The sequence below is a fragment of the Ptychodera flava genome, chromosome 12 (assembly GCF_041260155.1).
Source record: "Ptychodera flava strain L36383 chromosome 12, AS_Pfla_20210202, whole genome shotgun sequence".
Taxonomy (NCBI): Eukaryota; Metazoa; Hemichordata; class Enteropneusta; family Ptychoderidae; genus Ptychodera; species Ptychodera flava.
This window is the reverse complement of record NC_091939.1, coordinates 21,620,137-21,637,270: the sequence shown is the minus strand read 5'-3', so window position 1 is coordinate 21,637,270 and position 17,134 is coordinate 21,620,137. Positions and strand designations below refer to the sequence as shown.

General features: G+C 38.5%; 1 protein-coding gene across 1 annotated transcript in view; it reads left to right on the top strand.

The window, feature by feature from the left end:
• Window positions 1–17,134, top strand: part of LOC139145392 (cartilage intermediate layer protein 1-like) — a 33,776-nt gene extending 16,642 nt beyond the window's left edge. The window contains exons 7-11 of the mRNA XM_070716531.1: window positions 1–168; window positions 7,593–7,907; window positions 8,732–8,840; window positions 10,080–10,234; window positions 11,125–17,134. Coding sequence (XP_070572632.1) covers window positions 1–168; window positions 7,593–7,907; window positions 8,732–8,840; window positions 10,080–10,234; window positions 11,125–14,162 — 3,785 coding nt within the window. The 3' untranslated portion in view covers window positions 14,163–17,134. The remainder of the gene's footprint in view (window positions 169–7,592; window positions 7,908–8,731; window positions 8,841–10,079; window positions 10,235–11,124) is intronic.

Sequence of the window (17,134 nt, the reverse complement as noted above, 5' to 3'; positions counted from 1 at the left end):
ATACAACAAGCTGGTTAACCTGGGGTCAGTGGTCTTCATGTGACGTAACATGTGGAGGCGGTAGCCAGAGTCGCTTAAGGGAATGTTTTTCAACCAGGTCATTGAATCACAAGACTTGCACTGGCCAACCGCATCAGTACCGCGTGTGTTCAGATTGGGACTGCCCAGGTGAGTAAAAAAACAATAGACAACGTTATGTCGCGCGATTTCGCGAGTGGTGGACCTACCGTTCAATCACTTATAATTAGTGGACAGTCATCTGCAAATAATAGGAAGAATGGTTAGAATATTTCACAGAGTGAAAACAGCAATGCCTTGAAAACTTTCTTCGAATCTAAGTTTTATACTTCTGAGTGAAGAAGAATTTAATTACGTCCTCTTTAAATTTTGGGTTGTTACTAGAATCCATAATCGTTCCTGATTTTTTTATTTGGTCAGCGACGTTACATATAGCTTGTGTAAATGCTACTACTCAACTTCGATTCATGTTGACACGGACGTAACGCCATGCAGTTGCATTGTCCTTTGCTGTAGCGAGGAAAATTGTAGGGAATAATGTCACATACGCACGTCGAAAATTCATAACTTTTGCAAAATAATACATAGGTTGAATTTTTAGTTTAGTGTAATTTGCGATGATAAACTTTGGGGTATGGGGTACGTTTTGGTCATATTTCATGAAAACTGTAAAAGATATTGATTATTACAATATGTCATCTAAAAGCGGAATGAATTGCCTTTCTAATGATACCAAACAAATGAGGTTAATGTTAAAAACTCAGCAGATGACTCACAAGAAGACAGATTTGACGAAAATGCATATGGGGCGCAAAATCGTGATTTTGCGGTACCCTTCAAAACATGACCGTAACAGCTATTGCATCTCTATATTTTTTCTGTTAAAATTGCATTTCGTATTCTAGGGATCCCAAGGCTTCTGAAAAATACAGATTTGTTATCCTGTGGGAGGGGAGGTGCACGAACACCCCCTCTAGCCCACGGCCTAATACCATCTGCTGCGCTCGAAACAGACGCTTCAAGCAGACACTGTTCATTTTCGCTGGGTAAGGGAGCATTCGTTTTTTACGGGGAGGGGGGGGGGTCGGTGGAATTTGAGCGACAAATGAAATGTAAAAAGCGACCCCCCTCCAAATCAAATTTCTAAAATTTAACCCCCCTCAATTCATCAATTGTAAAATGTGACCCCCCCCAATGAAATACAAAATTCACCAGATTTGATTCATTAACCCTTCGCACCCTGTTGCCCCGGGCTGAAAAAGTTTCCTCACATACTAGAGAATCAACATTTTTGGTGAAATTCCAAAATCAAATTTTTTGCACACACATGAACTTGTAATTGCTCTAGTCTAATCAAGTACACTAATAACAATATTTAAGAGTACATAAATACACAGATTTACCTAGTTTTATATTGGAAGAAACTTATTCATAGTTTCCTCATAGACAAGATAGTGAATCAACATTTCGGTGAAATTCCAAAATCAAATTTCTTGCACAAACAACCACTTGTAACCACTCTAGTCTAATCAAGTACATTAATATCAATAATCAAGCGTACATAAATACACAGATTTAACTACTTTTGTATTGGAAAAAAATTCTTCATAGTTTCCTCTGACAAGATAGTGAATAAACAATTCGGTGAAATTCCATACTCAAATTTCTTGCTCACACATGCACTGGTAACTACCCTAGTCTTATCAAGTACATTAATATCAATAATCAAGAGTCTATAAATACTCAGATTTAGCTAGTTTTGTATTTAAAAGAAATAATGCATAGCTTCTCATAGATTATGTATGGAGGACCTGTGTATTTTCTATTTTGCCTGGGAGTTCTTGTGTGTTATCACTGTATACCTAGGGAGTCCAAGACGGGAACTTTCCAGAGAGTGTTTTCCGTTGCATGCTGCACTGGAAGACTTGAGTGTCAGCGTGTGCTTTTTAAGTCAGATATTTCTCTATTTTGAGTTTTACTCAAGTCAGCAGATATGTAAAGAAACCGGTGAGTGGCAGAGATCGAACTTTATGCGGATCGGACTGTTTATTTAAACCCCACGCCATCCTCTACTTTAGTCGATCGAACGAACATTGCTCACACAAGTGAAACTTTGAAAGCTGTGCCGTATATATGCAATATGCGCACTGCACGCTGAGATGGTATCACCACAAGTTGAAAGCTGATCTTTCTGCAGCAAATTGTGTGTTAACTGCGAACTTTATTCCGTTTATGAGTTCAGTCAGATGTCTGAGATTGTCATGAGAACATTATTTATGATTGTTCCACTGAACTTTTGTCGATGCGCGGAGTTAGCAGAGGAAGACTTCAGATTAGTTCGGCATGTCCCCGGAGCCGACCGGAAGTAAACAAAGATCTAAGATGGCTGCGCCCGTGGTGGCTGAACTTGACGCTGCTTAGCAGTGAATTGCGTGTGTTTTCGCTGACTTTCATGTGCGGACATGAAAGTCGGACTTACAATTGTGCTCATCATCGAACACTTGTTAAAGTCGCGTGTGAACTATTTGTGTTTCCGAGCCGCGTGGTCAAGTCTGAGGTACCTCTGCAGCTCTGCGGTAACGTTAAGTTTTCCCATAGAGAAACATAGATAGATAGAGTGGCAACGGGTATTGTTTAAGGCGTGAAGCGGTTACGTAACCCATCCATGTTCGCCTCGTCTCAGGTTGCTCTCGCCTCTCTTTTCCGAAGAGTGCCGACCATGAATCCTTCGGTAATTTTCGGATTTTTGCCAATTGTTAAGCAAAAGTATGTTCGGCAAAGTTTGTGTTGTTGTTGTCGTGTGGTGCTGAGCAGAATTGACGTGCTGGCGAAAACGGGAGTGTTTTGAGCTTCAGGAAAATGAGTTTTACTGTTTTAAAAATTCCTCTCATATTTTTATGAATATATAATGAGTGTGTTTGAACCAAATTTGAAAGTCTTTTATCGATACTGTCTGGTTTTACTCAATGATTTACGGTCAGTCATACCCTCTTTTACACGTGCGTCAAGGAAGGACATGTTTATGAAACTGCTGGCGTGTTATGTTTTGATTGGGGTGAAGCAGTGTTTCTGGCCTGAGAGCTCACGAAGTAACTATGGTTGCTACGCGACTGGCAGTACGATGCCATCTCGTCGTATTTTTCGCATAATCTCGAGTAATTATCGACCACAAACAAAGCCCCCAAAAAGTTTAACACCTTTGGAGCTCATTTTAATATGAAAAGCCAATAGTCTACCGAGACGACCATGGAACAAAAGGCATGCAAGTGTTGCGACTCTGTACTCTGTGGTTTTCCATAGAAATTGTTAAGCAATTAGAGAGGGTTTGAACAGAGTTTTTGTTCTGAAAGTGTGTTCGACTCCTGCCATCGGGAGGTCGATCAGTACGGTTATTGTCACCATGGAGTAATATTTATAGTTTTGAAGTACGGTTTTACTATTTTATATGTAGACTCCAATATTTGACACAATATAGTAATATACAGAAGTTGTTTGTTACATTATATGACTGTGTGTTAGTTCCTCATTTCATGCCCCATGTTCTGTAGCCCTGCGTACAGGTCTGTGCACGTGTGTTCCCAGCATTATATGGCCTCTACCACAGCCCTGCAACAGTCTATGAAGAGAACTGAGGTCTCTGCGGCCTGGATCTGGACCGCAATGAAGAAACGGTCTTTTTGGCCGAAATTCTGCTCTGTTGGGGCAAAATCCTTTCCCTGCCTACCTATACCTTCTAACCAATCCCAGAAAAGATGCGATTAACTTCTCCTAACGTCCAAAACCGCTCATTTTCTGAAACATAACGTACTCGACAAGTTGTTTACCCATGGAGATCCCCATTTTGAATCTCGCTGCAGAGACCCCAGTTATCTCCACAGACCTTTGCATGACTGTGGTGGAGGCCGTATAACGCCAGGAACACACAGACCTGTACTCAGGGCTACATGCTCTGTTTATTTATTTATTTATTTTATTTACACTTTTATTGAACGGCCGAGTTACTTGTACAGTGATTTTCATCGGGGCTCAAGCAAAATTACAATAATTACATCTACAAAGGAACATTCATTTTCACATAATCTTTCAAGTCAGATTATATCTGTTGCTGCTCTAGAGAGGGTAACGCCAGTCTCGGACTTGTTGGCCCTGCTAGAGAAATAAATTTGGCTGAGCTTCGGTCGGTTATTATTCTGCTGTCTCGAAACATCGGTTACACAAGCAACATTCCGGTGAAATTCCAAAATCAATTTTTTTCCCATAACTCAATACAAACCTTTGTAAAATTTGACCCCCCCTTCAATCATTGATTGTAAAATTTGACCCCCCCCCCCCCTAAAAAGCGGTTTTGTAAAAGTCACCCCCCCCCTGATTTCCACCGACCCCCTCCCTGTAAAAAACGAATGCTCCCTAAGACGAACCTGTCTCCGGCGCTGAGCATTCCTTTATGTCTTCATACAATCTGTACACTCGAGCACTGACATCTACTTCTACAAGTCCAAAGGGTCGCAAAATTTTGCAACCCGCAACTATCTGAACTGAAACAAGCATACTATACTGATTCTGAACAGTGGACAGTCTGAACAGTCACAAAAACTGCTCTCATATTTTCTAGACTATGCAAATAGCAAGTCTAGACTTGCGCAGTTTGTCGTGGCAGTGTATTTGGCAATAAATTGCCGTTGGCGGCGCCCTCTACTGTAAATTGAAAAACAGCCTCGGAGAGTTGATTTCTTGGTTTGAAAAATAAGAAAAAAACGCCACGACGGGTTTGTTATTTTTGCGACGCGCGCGAGGACGAGAAACCATTTTTTTTGCCTAAGTGTATCTCTTATTTTTCTTTATCATTTGTGTGCGATAATTGATTGATTTTTGAAGAGAATTTTTAGCGTTTCGTCTTCAGCAATCGCAGTTCTTGTTGCTGTCCGCCATCGTTCTAAGGGAGCCGTCATTGTTTACGGCCTGCGGGGGGGGGGGGTTGGAGGAATTGCTTTAGAAACTCCAACATTTCGAGTAACCCCCTGCCAACCATGACGTGTTTGAGTAACCCCCTCTCTGCTACAGAAATTTTGAGTGACCCCCCAAAAAACGATTCCAGCTGAGCTAGTTTTACATGCCATATTAATATTTACTCATCAGTCAAGAAGACCAGCCCATTTCTGGCAGTCTTGCTAAAATTGTTGTTTGTTGACTAGCTGTTTGCTAGTCCTTTGCAGCACATTTCTGGTTGTCTTTTGAAACTGTTGTTTGTTGACTAGCTGTTTGCTATCCTTTGGCACGACATTTCTGATAGTCTTTTGAAACTGTTGTTTGTTGACTGGCTGTTTGCTAGTACTTTTGCAGCACATTTCTGGTAGTTTTTTGAAACTGTTGTTTGTTGACTGGCTGTTTGCTTAGTCCCTTTGCCAAATGGCTCGACAGTATTAACCTTGTTTTACTTTTTAAAATGCTTTTTTACATTTCAAGTATATCAACAGCAAAAATCAAGATAACGGAATTTACAAATTAGTTTTGTTTGCCTTGTTTCATGTAAATCAACATTTAGTTTCCTTGAAAGTGTTTATGTGTTTTCTATTAAACGTTCACAAGAGTGAGATATATCAAAAATCGTTTATCTATAGAATGCAGTTTATGCATTTTAGTAATTTATTGCATCAAAACGTTGTTTCTACTATACTATGTTTATCAAGATATCGCCAGTACTTGTGTCAAAGAAGACAGAGTAAAAACCATACAAAGAAAAAATGGATTGAGATATTATTAAACTTTACATTTTTGTTCGAAGATACAAGATTCTGTATCGCTCAGGTATTTCAGGAGTTTATTTTCCTTCAATAAAAGATTGGTCTGTTGTCAAGGCATTCCACTGGTTTTACACTTGATAGAATCAGAATTAGCTTGCTTTACACATTTTCCCCTATCGGTAACCTTTACAATGTAAAATATAGAAAGCAGACTTTGCTAATGAATGATCAGGCAAGTGTATCAATCTTTAATCAGGAAATAATGAAAAGTGTACTCAGTACTAGCCTCTAACATAAGGCTTGCCACGTCAAATAGCTGATCATTCTCATCTGGAGATCACAATAACGTGAAACATAGTGTAATGAGCTATTAGTTTCTACTTGAAACCACCTGTATTATGATATATATATATATATATATATATATATATATATATATATATATATATATATATATATATATATATATAAATAATATATGTGTGTATACATAATTATACCGGGTATGAAATAAAAACTCAAGCATACATATTGGTGTTCTTTACTATTATTGTTGTATTAATTCATAACTTCACTAAATGCTTCAGTACATATCAACAAAATTGAGTAGACTTCCTTCTTGTTCCCCACTTTTGAGCAACCCCCATGTAGCGTTCGATTTTTTGAGTGACCCCCCATTCCTCCAAACCCCCCCAGGCCATAAATAATAACGGCTCCCTAAAAGAGTAATGCATTGTAGGTAGTCTTTACTCCATAGGTTACTTAATATTGATGTACGCACTGTCGTATCCAAGTAGTCATGTACTCACCTCATTACTCAGCATACTAGTCATTTAATAATACAAGAACCTGAATTCACCATAACAAAGTTCTCGCATGAGGGCGTCCATCAAGATGTCATGCTGGTAATGATAGTTTTCATACATTTTAGCATAGGGTATTTCATTTTATAATCGAATCATATCATTCCCGCTCTGCAGTATTGTATACACAACCTGTAGTATTGCATAAATGAAGTGTAATATTGCATTGGCGACTTTTGGCAGGCATTCTACGCCATAGGATGTCTCTAGACCTCTTTTAGATTCTACAAAATTCCTGCTCATGCATTGTAACAGGTGTATTCAGTGTACTCAGCATGTTAAATAACCCCTTTATCTTAATTTTCAGCGGGAAAAGTATCGCTGCCAATGGGTCTAAAGTGGCCAAAGTAACTTCGCCAATGCTCACATTCAATTATGGTATATATGTCACCAAGCACTATTGCACAGCAGCTACTTAAGGTAGAACGCACCTCGGGGACAGACATTCGGACTCTCAAACTTTTACAATTCTCTTCTGATATACCACTTGTGGGGGTTCATTTTAAAGCTCTTGGTCAAAAAACTTTTCACCGGCTTAGTTTTTCGAAATTCGAAATTTTTTATTTTTCTCCATAGAGTTAACACAGGGATGGCGGCCATTTTGAATTTCTAATATCGGTAAATCTTGGGTAATTTGTTTCTCTGGTATCAAAATTTGCACGGTGACCCCCTATTTTTATTCTTGATTTTGAAAGAGAATATTTGAAAGATTCCTTGAGGAAAGTTAGAGCAAAAGTTTAAGTCTTTCACTTTCGAGGTGCATACTACCTTAAATTATTTCAGTCTGAAAGTTAATGTATCGCCTTTAATACTGCATTAACAGCATAAAGTCATAAATGGGTTTAATGATCATGGTTATTGCCACGCATGTTTACATACAGACTTTTACTTGCCACAGCGCCGTTTACAACAAAAAGTCAATTTACACGTCCGTTTGCGTATTCTTATGACGCTCGGTCAAAATTTTCAGATTGTACAAAAGTCTGCGACTATGGACAGCTGGACTCTTCCTGTTTGTTCTGTACCTGCAAGGACAGCAAAATCACGGGAACAGTTTCTGAGATTTCTGGGCGCAGAATTAAAAATGCTTCCATTTCGAGAGCAGAGTTTCCGCTTACACCAGTCGCTGTTACCGACAAAAAGGGGTATTTTGAGGTCAACGACGCATGCATTACTGCGACAACCTTGATAATTACCAAGGAGACATACAAAGCTGCCAACGTTTTTGTTTCTTCACCCAAAACACCTGAAAATCTTGATATCAACGTCATTTTGGAGAAATTTCGTAAGTTGTTTCATATCATATTTCTACATATACTTCAACATTTCATTTTAATTCCGACTGATCGAATCTGGTACTTAGCGGATGTGCGATGATGTAATATCCCATAAATTCCTCTATCTTTGTTCTTGCACATCGCACATATCGGCAGAGTGGCTATTTGCTATAATTGTAAATGTCTCAGAAGCATTGCAAGAAACGATGTACTGCGATGTCCGTAATTGAGGTAGCCGTGTATTTCAGTTCAGTCACTTGTATTGTTATGTGGGTCCTAAAGAGACCATTTTATTGGTATTTCTAACATGTGCAGCATTACTGAAACACACTTCAAGTGTTTTGTTGACACCTGACAATGAAAAATATCTTATTGTCCTCACCTGTAATTTGACTCAAATCTGTAGTACATCTGTACATATAAAACGGTATATTTACTGTCGGCATCTTTTGAAATGATCTAATACGACTAGCAATATATCTTGAATTTAAAACCTCATTGCGAAAATTCCTTAACGCAGTATATTAATATCAGCATACAACTTCATATGTTGTCAGAAAATAATGACACAATAATATGCATAATTGTGCACACGATTTTTTTTTATTTCTCCTCTTCATTTCAATTCTTTACTTGACTTTGTCATTTTTTTCCAAAATAGCTTATCACCTTTGAAAGAGCTTGTACAAGATATGTAAATAACAAAAGTACAGATCTTTTCAGTTACAAGTTTGTCTCGTGTCATATACAGCGATTTCTTTTCATCTGACGTAAATATTCGTTGGAAGACCCAGTACACCTCAGATTATTTCCACCAACCTATCTCTTTCAGTGCCACCGATAATCGATGAACATCCCGAGCCAAAAATACGACTTGTTGGACAAGATGTCAAACTCTGTTGTCATGCATACGGAACTCCAGAACCAAGTTATTATGAATGGTAAATGTTTGACATGCAACCCATCTTTTACCCATTCCCTCACACTTCAATCCCAAAGTAACCTGAATAATGTCTTGTCTCAATGATTTAATCACCGGAAACTTTGATGACCTTATCATGTTCTGCAATTAACGGTAATTTCTCAAAAACAACTAGGTCAGGTATCGATGTTAAACTGTTTACTTATTTAACGGAGAGATGTGCATTTCACCATATTATATGCCTCATCACTCGCCCAATATGATTTAATGGCAATTCGTTGATGACGTTGCGGGCCGTATACGCATAACTTGACTGAAACTGACCTTGAACTATCTTAAACCACACAAAAATGATTAAATATATTCGTGCACCGGCCTATGAAGAAAATCAATTTACTTAACGTGGAGCTGCACGTTGCCAACACATTTTTTCAAGGAATATTTTCTCATCTAAGATGACAAGGAAACCCCTCATACTATATATGCTCAAAAAGCAGAGAATCTAACATTTTGTATGGTAGCAATAGTTTACTCGAAGGATGACTGGTGTGTATATTTGGGGTAAAAACACAATTTTGATATTAAAGACAAAAATTTATTTAGGTAAAAATGACTTATAATCAAAACAGTGATTAAAAACATGATGAGCAAAATTAAGATGCCTCTTATTCAAAATGTAGGAACATTATCGCCAAACAAAATAGTAGTTTTGTTATATAGCATTTATAGATATCATGAAAATTTCAGAAAACGTGACCCAGTAAGAGTGGAGGTAAATTCTATAAAAATCTTGAAATTCGGAGAAAAGAGAAGCCAGGAAATTCAATATGTAAATTATTCCGGCGAGGCATGTAAGAAAAAAGTTATAGTCATAAGAGGGACAACGTAACCTCGAGGCACGAACCCATATGCTCTTCTGAGATTTGGCAAATGGTTAACTGCCCTTGGGCACATTGTTTAGTTTTGGGTTCACTACTACGGAATGCAATTCTTGCAATTACGTGTGGGTCAATAAAAATTTATTCAGCCTTCTGATGAGTTGTGTATTTAAAAAGGCCATAATTGCATGATAACTTAATTTCACGAAAAAATCTCTCTCGATAAATGATCATGGTCTTTCAAACAAATATATATCGCATTGAAAAAGTAACACATGAACCAAGCAATATACGACGTCAAATGACCTGACTGATTCTGGTTTCCACCACTTGCTGACGTATATCATTCAATGATGCCATTATTCATCTGTACTTACCAGGTTCAAAGATGGTGATATATTTGATGACCTTCAAGCTTCAAATAACACCCTACTTCTGACAAATCTTAATATGGAGGATGCTGGGAAGTATAAATGCAGAGCAAATAGTGATGCCGGAGCCATCTATTCATTACCCGCAAAGTTGACTGTTGTTGGTTAGTTCATCAGCTATCACTAGAAGACAATATGAGTAAAAAATTTGTTTCATATATTTCACTTTTTACTATGTTTATATTATTGCCAGAAAATTATTACCAGGGCAAAATACTTGTTATTAAAATGATATAGCTTATACCTTGCCAATATGCTGCTGATGCATCATTATTCTGGTCGTTAAACGAATAAAGTGATTACACCTCCAAACACTATGTTTATAGCTGAGTGCACATTTGTCTTCGCTGTGCGTGAATAAGTACACCTTCAAATATCATGCCTTAATCAGAATTCACCATGCCTTCCAATTCTTCACAGGTCTGCAGCATAAGACTGGTCTTTTAATATCTTAAAAGAAGAGAATTCTTTTCGATGACGATTCTGAACCGATTCAGTTTTAATCTCATCATTTTTGTGACGATCAGAAATTTACGAGTCTTGAAAATGTCTACAAGTTGAATCTCAACAACTATTTTGAAATTTAAATCGCCTCTCCCAATTATTATGTGGGCATTACTTCTAAGATTTAATCGTTGTTGCTGATAGGTATGATTAAAAATTTCCCTATGGTGCAAGCAAAAATTAAAATCCTTCATTATAGAGAAGTATTCGAAGGCCTACTTTCAGGTATGATTTCAAACCTGTAGGATTACTTTCTACGATGATACTCCATGCTAACAATACTGATAAAATATCAACGCAACGCATACTAAATAGTCATTGAAATTTTATGAATAAGTGCTTTCTTCATGGAGTACAGGTATGCTTATAGTGATGGGTCGTCCAGTTGACTATGGTGCAAACGTTTTGTAAAAGTATTAGAACGGGTTTAACAATTTTAGCATTTATTTCGTCTCAAAAATTAATAAAATATTTTTGTGTTTGTGTCTAGATGGAGCAACAAACTACTCATGCCCATCCGAGCCACTTCCACATTATATTCGTTTACCTGAAGATTGTATCAGTGACGATGGGACTAACCTGCAAAATGTCGGCAAATGTGCTCAGTCAAAATGTGCTGGTAATTTTGATGACCTCGACGAGAAATGTTCTGACATTCAAGAGTTTTGCTGCAGTCCGTCCTCTACCGAGATGCTGGAACTAACATGTGACTCGTTTAACATTAGTATACTTGTTGTCACTAGTTGTTCATGTGGTGTTTGTGTGACGCCAAAAGTGCGTGTAAGAGGGCGCGCTGTTGCAGTTGACAACGGCGATCCCCTTGCCTATGGTAGAGTATATGTTCTGGGTGAGCGAGTTGATCGTACATCTAAAAATGGTGACTTTTGTTTTGAAATTGCTAAGGGAGTCAGACATCTTGCAGTCACATTTATTGATAGGAAAAACACGTTTGTGGAGACCACAAAAGTGCTGCCAATTGGGCAGGGAAGTAGCGTGTATCACGAAGTCTATCTGCAAAGACGTGCATTACCAGTCATGGTAAATGCCAGCGAAGCATCAACTATTTTCCTCGGGAACTCATCAGAACCATCGGTAGAGTTAGGAATTCCATCAAACTCTTTCCATACGGCAGATGGACAGCTGTACACTGGAAACGTTGCTGCCTCTGTGACATTCGTTGACCCTGCTGACCCGGATGCACCACACATAATGCAGAGTGACTTCACAACCGTTGACGTAGAAGGGAACTCAAGGCCATTGGAGACTTACGGTGTGTTTACTATGGACTTTACTGATGACAGTGGAAATAATCTCATCGTTGGTAAACCAATAGATGTTGTTATTCCAGTTTATGGACCACTAGATGATATTACAGAGACTGATGAGAATGGTGAACTGCGTACACGTCTATGGATATTGAATGCGGACAAAGGGGACTGGGAAGACGCTGGTAGTCTCCAGCTTGTCAAGAAGCAACGAAGAAAGCGATATTCAGATGTTTTTATATTTGGGCCAATTGTCTTACCAGCCCAGAGGCGTAATGTATTCCGTTCTTTAGCCTATAACATTGATGCAAGACAGTGGAACACCAGGATCTGTTACCTCAAAGTGCGGGTGTATGCAGATGAAGCCATGACCGAAGGTCTGCCCAATGCAAAAGTCACTTCAGTATGCAGAAGAAGAGGCAACCGCGTTGCAGACTTTCAAGACATGCTGACTGATGCGAGTGGTGCTGCTTGTCTTGAGACGTTCTGCGATCGAGATGAGACGCTTTACTCTGTACATGTAATGACTGAACACAATGGACAATCACTACATCCAGTTCATCCTGAGGCTGTCTTAGCAGATAAACATCCTGGTGTCTGGCCAGATGCAGTTCGCAAAAGCGTGACTCTTTCAGACGTACATGACTTTGGAATGTACATTGCAGTGAAAGCCATCACGCCCCATATGTCTTATAAAGATGGTAACATTGAATATGACGACGATGATTTCGGTTACGAAAGGATTGAAAGTAACAACTTTGGTCCATTCTATTGGCTGTGGTGGCAAAATGAAGGGGCCAAAGAAAAATGTGAAGAGGCCACTCTTGGCGAAAATCACGTAATTTTTGTAAAAAAACCCCAAAAGACTTCTACACTCGAATCGCACAACACCGTGGAGGATGATTATGAGAGTGACAGAAAACCTCTCTCCTGGTATCCTTATGAAGAAGACAGCAAAATGTCATGTTTTATTAAGATTCTTGTAGATGGTGGTCCTTCTGTTGGTCGTTTCCGTGTCACTAGTTATGGGGGAGATGTACCTGAGGTAAAGAAGAAGAGGTTTGGTCTCCGCATTGATGACTCAAAACCTGATCCTCCTGTTAAACGTTTATCTCACAAAACAGCAGCATGCATTGAATTCAAATGCAGCGGTCCAATACGTCAAGGATCCCCGTTTGAAGGTGAATATGCCGAGGAACTCGGAAATGACCGTACTGTTGTTATTGTCTATCCGACGGGGTCTTCTAGGTGCAAACTAAAGCCAGGAGATTATGGCGTCAACAAAGGTCTCATGCAGCATCTTGAAGATGTTAATCTCATCAGTGAGGTAACAAGGCACTCTGGACGTGGGGTCTTTCAGTTCAAAGTACCACTTGATGTAATTCGTGGACCATCGACTGGTATATACATTGGATCTGGTTCAGATGAAAGAGCAAGAGAAAATGCCGAAGGGCATTGTTTCAGTGGTAGCAACTTTTTACTGGATACCGAAGATCCGGAGACTGGCTGGGCTTTACAATATGACTGTCAAAACTATGTAAATGATGACTCTGTTTCCGAATATGAAACAGAGGACTATGACCTCGATGATCCCTCTGATTATGAGAAACCACGCACACCCTATTCCTGGTACAGCAATGAAGGTGAAGAAAAAACTGCCTGTTTCTTGAAGATTGGCGTATATGATCCTCAACAAAGACAGCACGGATTTCTTGTTTCCAGTTATGGTGGAGGACATCCGAGTGTAGGCTATGATTTACTTGGTTACAGAATCAAGAATTCATCATTGGAGCTAAACAACGATACGGCTGCGTGTATAGAATTTAGATGTGATAAATTAGTATCTCCGACCCATGACAATATTATCGAACTGTTCAATGACTCTTCCTTCGCTGTTTCAGTTATTGACATTTCAATGACCACCTCTTCGGACCACTGCAGCATTTTGGACTTTGAGTCTCTGTTTTGGTACTGGCATGAGTTGCCACACTGGTGTGATTGGGATGACAAATATTTCCCTATAAATTACGACGACTGGGATTATTTAAGGCAATACCATGAAGATATTTCCTCGGAAATATACCACAAAACAGAGACCAGCTTAAGGATGAAACTTTCGCCGTACATTTTATTTAAAAACTGCGTTGACTCCCGTAATTATGGTATATATATTGGGCAAGGTGAAGGGCGACAAGCTTTCGATAAGGCTCTGGAGAAGTGCATAACAGGCGAAAGTTTTAACATCTACTATGATTGTGACTAGAGTGAACAAAGACAAAGACGCCACCGTGCCCATGTATCATATAAACTGAAGATACCGTGGCTGCCAGGACGGAAAAATAGCACATGATGACAAAAACAGTTCTATGTTTGAACATGAATCCTCTTTACTTCATAAATTAGAAATTTTGTATATCATACAACCATCACTGCCCTGATGTTATTTCCTAACAATATGTTTATTGGAGTATAGTTTAGTGATACAATACTGGTTTCACCCTAAAAGATAACATTGTTTCGCGGCTAAAATGGACTCCTGATTACCATGATGCATCAGGAATGTGATATTTTGATATGCACAGCTCACCGTAAACAATTAGGTTAATTTTTACATTCAATATCTCCGATCTCATTCTCTTGCTTCACAAGGTCATAGTCACAAGGTATTACGATATTCATTAACCTTTACGATGACCTTTGTGTGCTGGTATTTAAGGGAAATATCGTCCTTGAGTCTTTAAAATCTGTCTCCAATATCTATTTTATTCACTTTTGTTGTTTGTTCACAACATCATTGATATTTAGCATCGTCCAATCAACAACGAGTAGCCTTCCACATAAAACTAGACAATAAAAATAACGTAAGTTTCAGGCAGATATGTGTAACAAACTGAATGCATTAGAAACATGATGTAAAAGCAATATTGACTGAAATACAAGTGTGTTTATACTATACACAAGCTTGTGCTTCTCATTATGCACATAATGTTTGAAGTAAACACAGGTCATTAGTGAATGCTGTGCCTGTTCGAATTCAGTGCATTCAGCTTTGACATTTAGCCTAATTACAGAAAGTCATTCACAAAATGTGGAAAGCACTAATTATAATAGTCAAATAAAATTCAGTATAATCACTATGACATATGATCATTTCACAGAATAGCCTTAAATATGCAAATGAGATACTAATCATTAGTCATGCTTGACAATATTTCAGCAAGTGCCAGACCATCTACGATAACTGTAGCCTAGTGGTATCATCCAATTCAGTGCAAAAGGCCTATATACAGAAAGTTACAGATGATGCAAACAATCTATTAACGATTAATCACACTCACAATCTTCAAAGTCTAAGTAATCTGACTAAATCTAAGTATGACAATAGTCTTATCAAAGTCAGTTTTGATATATTACCAAATTGCAAGAGTCATCAGTATGCTAATGAGATAATAATCAGAATATCATACTAACCAGAGTATCAGCACACTTAAATCTAAATATACCCCATTTAACTTAGAAATCTGACAAAATCAGCCTAATACCATTAGGAGAGATTCGGTCAAAGTCAGTGCATTTAGTATTGATACAGTTATCATTTTCAGAATTCATAAAATAAACAAATGAGCTCATATTCAGAATGTCATGCCCATCAAAGTTTAAGCATAACTAAATCTAAGTACGATAAATGAAAATCAGAGGTTTGGTAAAATTCAGTGCATCGGGCTCTGATATATCATGTAGGCCTATATGGCGTAATTATAGAATTTCAAATATGCCAATTAGCTAATAATCAGAATGTCAAGCTCATCAAGATTTCAGCGTGAGCAGACTAAAGGCCCGGTCAAAATTAGTGCATTACGTATTGACGTATAGTCTCATTACGGAAAATGCATTGAATACTCAGATGAGCTAGTAAAACCTATTATCTTTTCATGAGGGCCATGGCGCCTGTTTATTACCCCGGGGGCCGTGCGTTACCCGAAACACATCGCGGTCGAGGGGTTTAGCGACGCCACGAGGGGTAGTGAACGGGCGCTATAGCCCGAATAAAGTCCAGGTCATAGGTGTTTTATTTCACGCCATACGCTCATATTGTTTAATGCCATAGTTTTTATTTTTATTTTTTTGATATTATGCACTACAACACTCCATTGTAACAAGTTTACTTGGTGATTTCTCCACAGCGGTAACAGAAGTACCAATTTCATCACAAAAATATCCCAAGTATATATACCTAACAACATTCTTTGTTGCACTTGAATCTTTGTCGCCGATGAGCTGTTCAAGTTCCTATGCTGTTGGAATGGAAAATCTTGCTGTTTTGAGAGAGCTTCGTCACTCATTCCAGGCGCTCATCACGTTCTAATCACCCGCCATTGTTTCAAAGCTGCAGACAATACTACAAATATGGTCACGTGATCGGGAACTTTAACAAATTTGGCCTTCCATTGGAAAGAGCCACGCATTCGTGCAACAATCGATGTGGGTGCGTATACTATGCAGGATAACTTGCATTTATGCCAAGATTGTGACAGTCGGTTGTCAAATTAAGTTTCCCCACTAAACTTACCAGTGTCTTAAAAAAACCTGCTTAAATTTCAATTATCTCTGCTTGTTTTTCAGGAGCATGTCCAATCCACAAAGCTCTGCTATCAATAATTATGCCTTCGTAAATAATGCACTGTGTAGGGGATTCAACTTTCCTCCGATATATGTTAAAGCCAAGACTACGAAGTAAACGAAAACAGAAACAGCTTGCATTCATTTATGATCACATGGAAATCATGCAAATAAATGACAAGACAATCAAAATAATTCTCGATCATAATCATCCTGGTAGCCTGTCAGATATGGTTAAAATAGCTGGCAATTTGCGAGCACAGAAGGGAAGCCCGGTATATATAATTATACATATAGGTGAACTTTCTTACATTAAAGAATTTCCACTGCAAGCCTGTAGACTCATAATCAGCTGAGTCAATACTTATAGAGGGGTAAGAACTTTTCAGATCAACGTTAGCCATAAAAAGAATTGGTGTGACCTTCTGTATAACATCGATTTTCGATGTTTGATACCTAAATTTGTCGGAGTTGTACAGTCATTAACTGCTTTACCAGATGGTCGACTGCAGAATTTCTTCACTCATTTCTCAAGTATTATTATAGCATCGAATGCATTGACAATACTAGGTGGAAATTATGTGCAAACATACTAACCATGGCTAATGTCAGTCA